Source organism: Argentina anserina, chromosome 1 (genome assembly GCF_933775445.1).
Source record: "Argentina anserina chromosome 1, drPotAnse1.1, whole genome shotgun sequence".
NCBI classification, from domain to species: domain Eukaryota; kingdom Viridiplantae; phylum Streptophyta; class Magnoliopsida; order Rosales; family Rosaceae; genus Argentina; species Argentina anserina.
In genome coordinates, this window is record NC_065872.1 from 18382604 (window position 1) to 18386767 (window position 4164).

At 39.1% G+C, this 4164-nt stretch overlaps 1 protein-coding gene across 1 annotated transcript; it reads left to right on the forward strand.

Annotated features, from left to right (window-relative positions):
• On the forward strand, nt 1-1236 carry LOC126803298 (uncharacterized). Its single transcript, XM_050531083.1, has one exon. The coding sequence runs from the start codon at nt 1-3 to the stop codon at nt 1234-1236; it is 1236 nt and encodes a 411-aa protein (XP_050387040.1).
• The last annotated feature ends 2928 nt before the right edge of the window (nt 1237-4164 follow it).

Consider the following 4164-nt stretch of genomic DNA (forward strand, 5'->3'; position numbering starts at 1 on the left):
ATGTCAGGAAGTGGAACTTACTTTCCCTTGGAGGAGAGGGATGATGCAAGCAAAAAGAGAAGGGTGGTGAGTCCGCATCTTACTAAAGCTTTCAAGATTGAAGAGAGGCAACAATGTGATGCCGAAGTTGCAAGATTGTTTTACACTAGTGGATTACCGTTCAATGTTGCAAGAAATCCTTATTACCAAGGCTCTTACCTTCGTGCTTCACACATTCCAGGTTATACTCCCCCGAGGTACAATGCATTGAGGACCACTCTTCTTGATGATGAGAGGCGCCACATTGAACGGGTGCTTCAACCTGTTAAGAAGACGTGGAAGGAGACCGGTGTGAGCTTGTGTTCCGATGGGTGGACCGATGATCAATGGAGGCCATTGATCAATATGATGGCTGCTTCCACCAATGGGGATATTATGTTAAAGGCAATAAATTGTGAAGGCCAATATAAAGACAAGCATGAAATTAGTAGATTGCTTTTGGAATCCATCAATGAGATATGTGCCGAACATGTGGTTCAAGTGGTGACTGATAATGCCCCTGTGTGCGCTGCTGCCGGTGCAATAGTTGAGACTACACATCCACATATATTTTGGACACCGTGTGTGGTTCATACTCTCAATCTTGTTTTGAAGGATATATTGAAGGCAAAGTCACATGACCCGGGTGAGAGTGTAGAGAAAGAGTTGGGGTGGCTTACTGAAAGTGTTGTCAATGATGTGTGGTTTGTCAAGAACTTTATCATGAACCATGGCATGCATTTGTCTATGTATAATGATCATTGTGCCTTGAAGTTGCTCACTATTGCGGAGACAAGATTTGCCTCTCATTTTGTGATGCTTAAAAGGTTTAAAGAGGTGAAGAGTGGCTTGCAAGCTATGGTTATTAGTCTAAGATGGGACATGTATAAGGAAGACGATGTCAATAAGGCAAAAGCGGTGAAGAAGATGCTTATTGAAGAAAGGCTATGGGACCAAATTGATTTCATAGTTGCATTCATGGGTCCTATATATGAGATGATAAGGATGACGGATTTGGATAGACCTTGTCTTCACTTGGTTTATGAGTGGTGGGATGTGATGATTGAGAAAGTGAGGAATGCAATTTATAAGCCGGAATTTGCAAGTGTCTTAGCGGAGAAGGATGTAGAGGTAGATCGATTCTATGATGTGGTGTACTCCATCTTAATACATAGGTGGACTAGGAGTTCTACCTCTCTTTATTGCTTAGCACACTGATAGGAGCACAAAGTGTGACGTTCTGAATGTTTATATGCCATATTCTTATGCTTTGTTACTTCTTATTTAGTTGTTTTAGGTTCATAATTGTCATTTGTATGTTCTAAAGAGAGCTATTTCGAATTTTGAATGAATTGATGATGAAATTGTGCTAAGTGTTAGAACTCCTTATTGAGCTAGGATTCCTTACTCGACTATGATTCTACTTTCCTATTTTCATTCTTTCCTATTCCTTAATCGACGATTTCTTTTCAGGAAAGACAAATCATATTTGGAAAGGAAGAAGAGATGCCGAGATGCATTCCTAGTTGAACAAGGAAATCATGTTCGAGTTGAAGAAGGAGAAGAGGAGGCCGGCCTAGCTACTCCTAGTTGGACCAAGAATGTTGCCGTGCAGCCCTTAAGAGATCTCCCTATTGGTCTTGGTTTCCTACATCAAGTTGGATATGGAGTACATGAATCAAAATCCATAACAAAGAGGATTTCAGTTTCCCAATTGGTTTCTATCTCCTTATGGGACGGCCAGATGGCTTCCTAGACTCCTATATATAGAGGGTCGGCCTCCCCATATTTTGATCATCAACCTTGCACACGAAGCACAAGCCATAGCTCTGCCGAAATACTCTTCCATCCTCCAAGAAATCTTAAAACCGAAATTCATCCTTTTTCATCCTTTGGATTCGAAGCAAGTAGCCTAGGATCTTCGTTTGCTTGGAATAAACCCCGTAGGATTATTTTCAAAGTGTAACTCTATGATCTCCATGTTTTATTTCGGTTTTATATTTTCTTGTTCTTGGATGATTTTTGTTTTTGTTTTGTTAAAGTTCAATTCAATCTTGTCTATGAGATAGTTGTTCTTTCGAATTGTGTATGATATAAAGATTTCGATTTCTATTTCAATGATTTCTGTTTTGATGCCATGAGTTATTGTTCCATGTTCTTGATCAAAATTCGATGTGTTCTTATATTGCATGTGTGATTAAGACAAGTAGTTGATGTTGCATATGTTAATCATTCAAAGTTAGTAACGATTATGATACAAGTAGTGGATTAATTGTTCTTTGGTTTTTCACCGATTTTTGATTCTAAGTTCGGCAGTGGATAGGTGTTTAAACATGTTGATTTCTCTATGTGATATGTAATTGCATGATGAATTGGTATGTTAGATTTTGTAGCAAGACAAGTAGTTAAGATCGAATGTATCCATGTATTAGGAACCAAATAGGAACTTGATGCATGATCGAACTTAGTTTGGAACCTTGATACCTACGGCATGAACATGAATGAGAAGGGAATTCAATGGCTTTTTTTCTTACATGATTTGTTTGGTGATTGTTTATGTGTTGGTTGGTTGATCACATGTATATATTAGCTTAGGTTTTATTTACTGTTTTTACAAATGAATCTGATCCTATATATCAGAACCTTTTATATCTTTATGAATTCGTGTTAAGTGTTGCGATCCTAAGCCCTGGCTGGATCCCCGGTTTGTGAACGATATCCTCTTGCTTTATACTACTAATGATGTGTTCAGGGTTAAATATTGATGTCGAGTAATCGAGCATTCATCAAATGGCGCCGTTGCCGGGGATGCATAAGAGATGGATCCCTAACGTTTAATGCGAATTCATTGTTTATATTGTACATTTGTATATTCTTATCTTGTTTCGTTGTACATATAGTAATGTATATTAGGTTGTTGTTTTGGTGCTTGAGTGAATGATTGTTGTAGGTTGTAAATCGAACGGAATAGGTAAAGTCTGTTTTGTTAATATTAGCCTTAACCCTTCATGCTAGCTCTCGAGTTTGCATGAGGTCGAGGGCGGCTTTTATTAACACTTGGAGATTTGTCTAACACACAAGGTTAAGTCCAGCTGGGTAAGGGGCACGCTCTCTTATTACTCTGGTGCATGGGACCAAAATTAGATCTCAGAGAACTAATGACTGACATACATCTCGGTGATGGAGTCGATACAGAGTTCGCTCTCCGTAGTTCAACAAATGAGTCCTACCATGTTCACTATCTCTAATTGAGCTACAAGGCCTTCTGAAACAAAGACTTGATCTTGTGTCTAGGCATCCATACTTAGGCCGCACGTCCACCTTGGTTTACAACTTAGAATCAATCGATCATTCAATCATTGAAATGGCAAAAAGAACTTGTGAATTGTATGAACTTTTGTAAACGTAAAGAACTAACTCTTTGTAAACTTGACAATAGTTGCCGTGCCCTTCCCCATAAGTGTGCGTGTGTGTGACTAAGGGAAGGCCCAAATTATATGTGTTCATTGTGTATTCTTCAATACTAACTCTTTAACTTTCGTACAACAGGTACTATGCATGTCCGAAATTTCTAAGAGAACACAAGAGCTCAAGGATCGAATTCAAGCACTTAGAGATTTAAACAACTCTTTTATAAGTGGACCTTTAAATTTCGAAACATCTCCAAGCAATTCAATCTTAAACTCTTCACCTAGATCAGAAGAAGAGGAGGATCTTTCCTTCCCCTTCATCTTCAATTCAGATTTAGACACAATTGCGGACCGTGACATAATTTATGTTGGTGCTCCAATGGCACTCAAGAATGCATTTATTCTCACCACCCCTGAATCACCTTCATGCATTGCTTTCACTCCACCTGATGAAGCTAACTTCTCCATTCCGGTTTCATTGCTTGGGCAGCTGCCTGAGTACTCTGGCTCTTCAATGGAAGACCCTAATGTTCACCTTAAAGAGTTCTTGGACATTTGCAAGCTCCAATCGATTCATCATCTTTCTCAAGAAGCCTTGAGGTTGCTTTTGTTTCCATTTACCCTTAAGGATGATGCTAAACGTTGGTTGTACTCTTTGCCTGCAGGAATCATCACTACATGGGACGAAATGACTAGGAGGTTCTTGAAGCAATTCTTCCCTGCTCAACTCACGAAA

Excerpts from the sequence above, each read along its gene's own strand:
- LOC126803298 (XM_050531083.1), top strand. The coding sequence starts at position 1 with ATGTCAGGAAGTGGAACTTACTTTCCCTTGGAGGAGAGGGATGATGCA.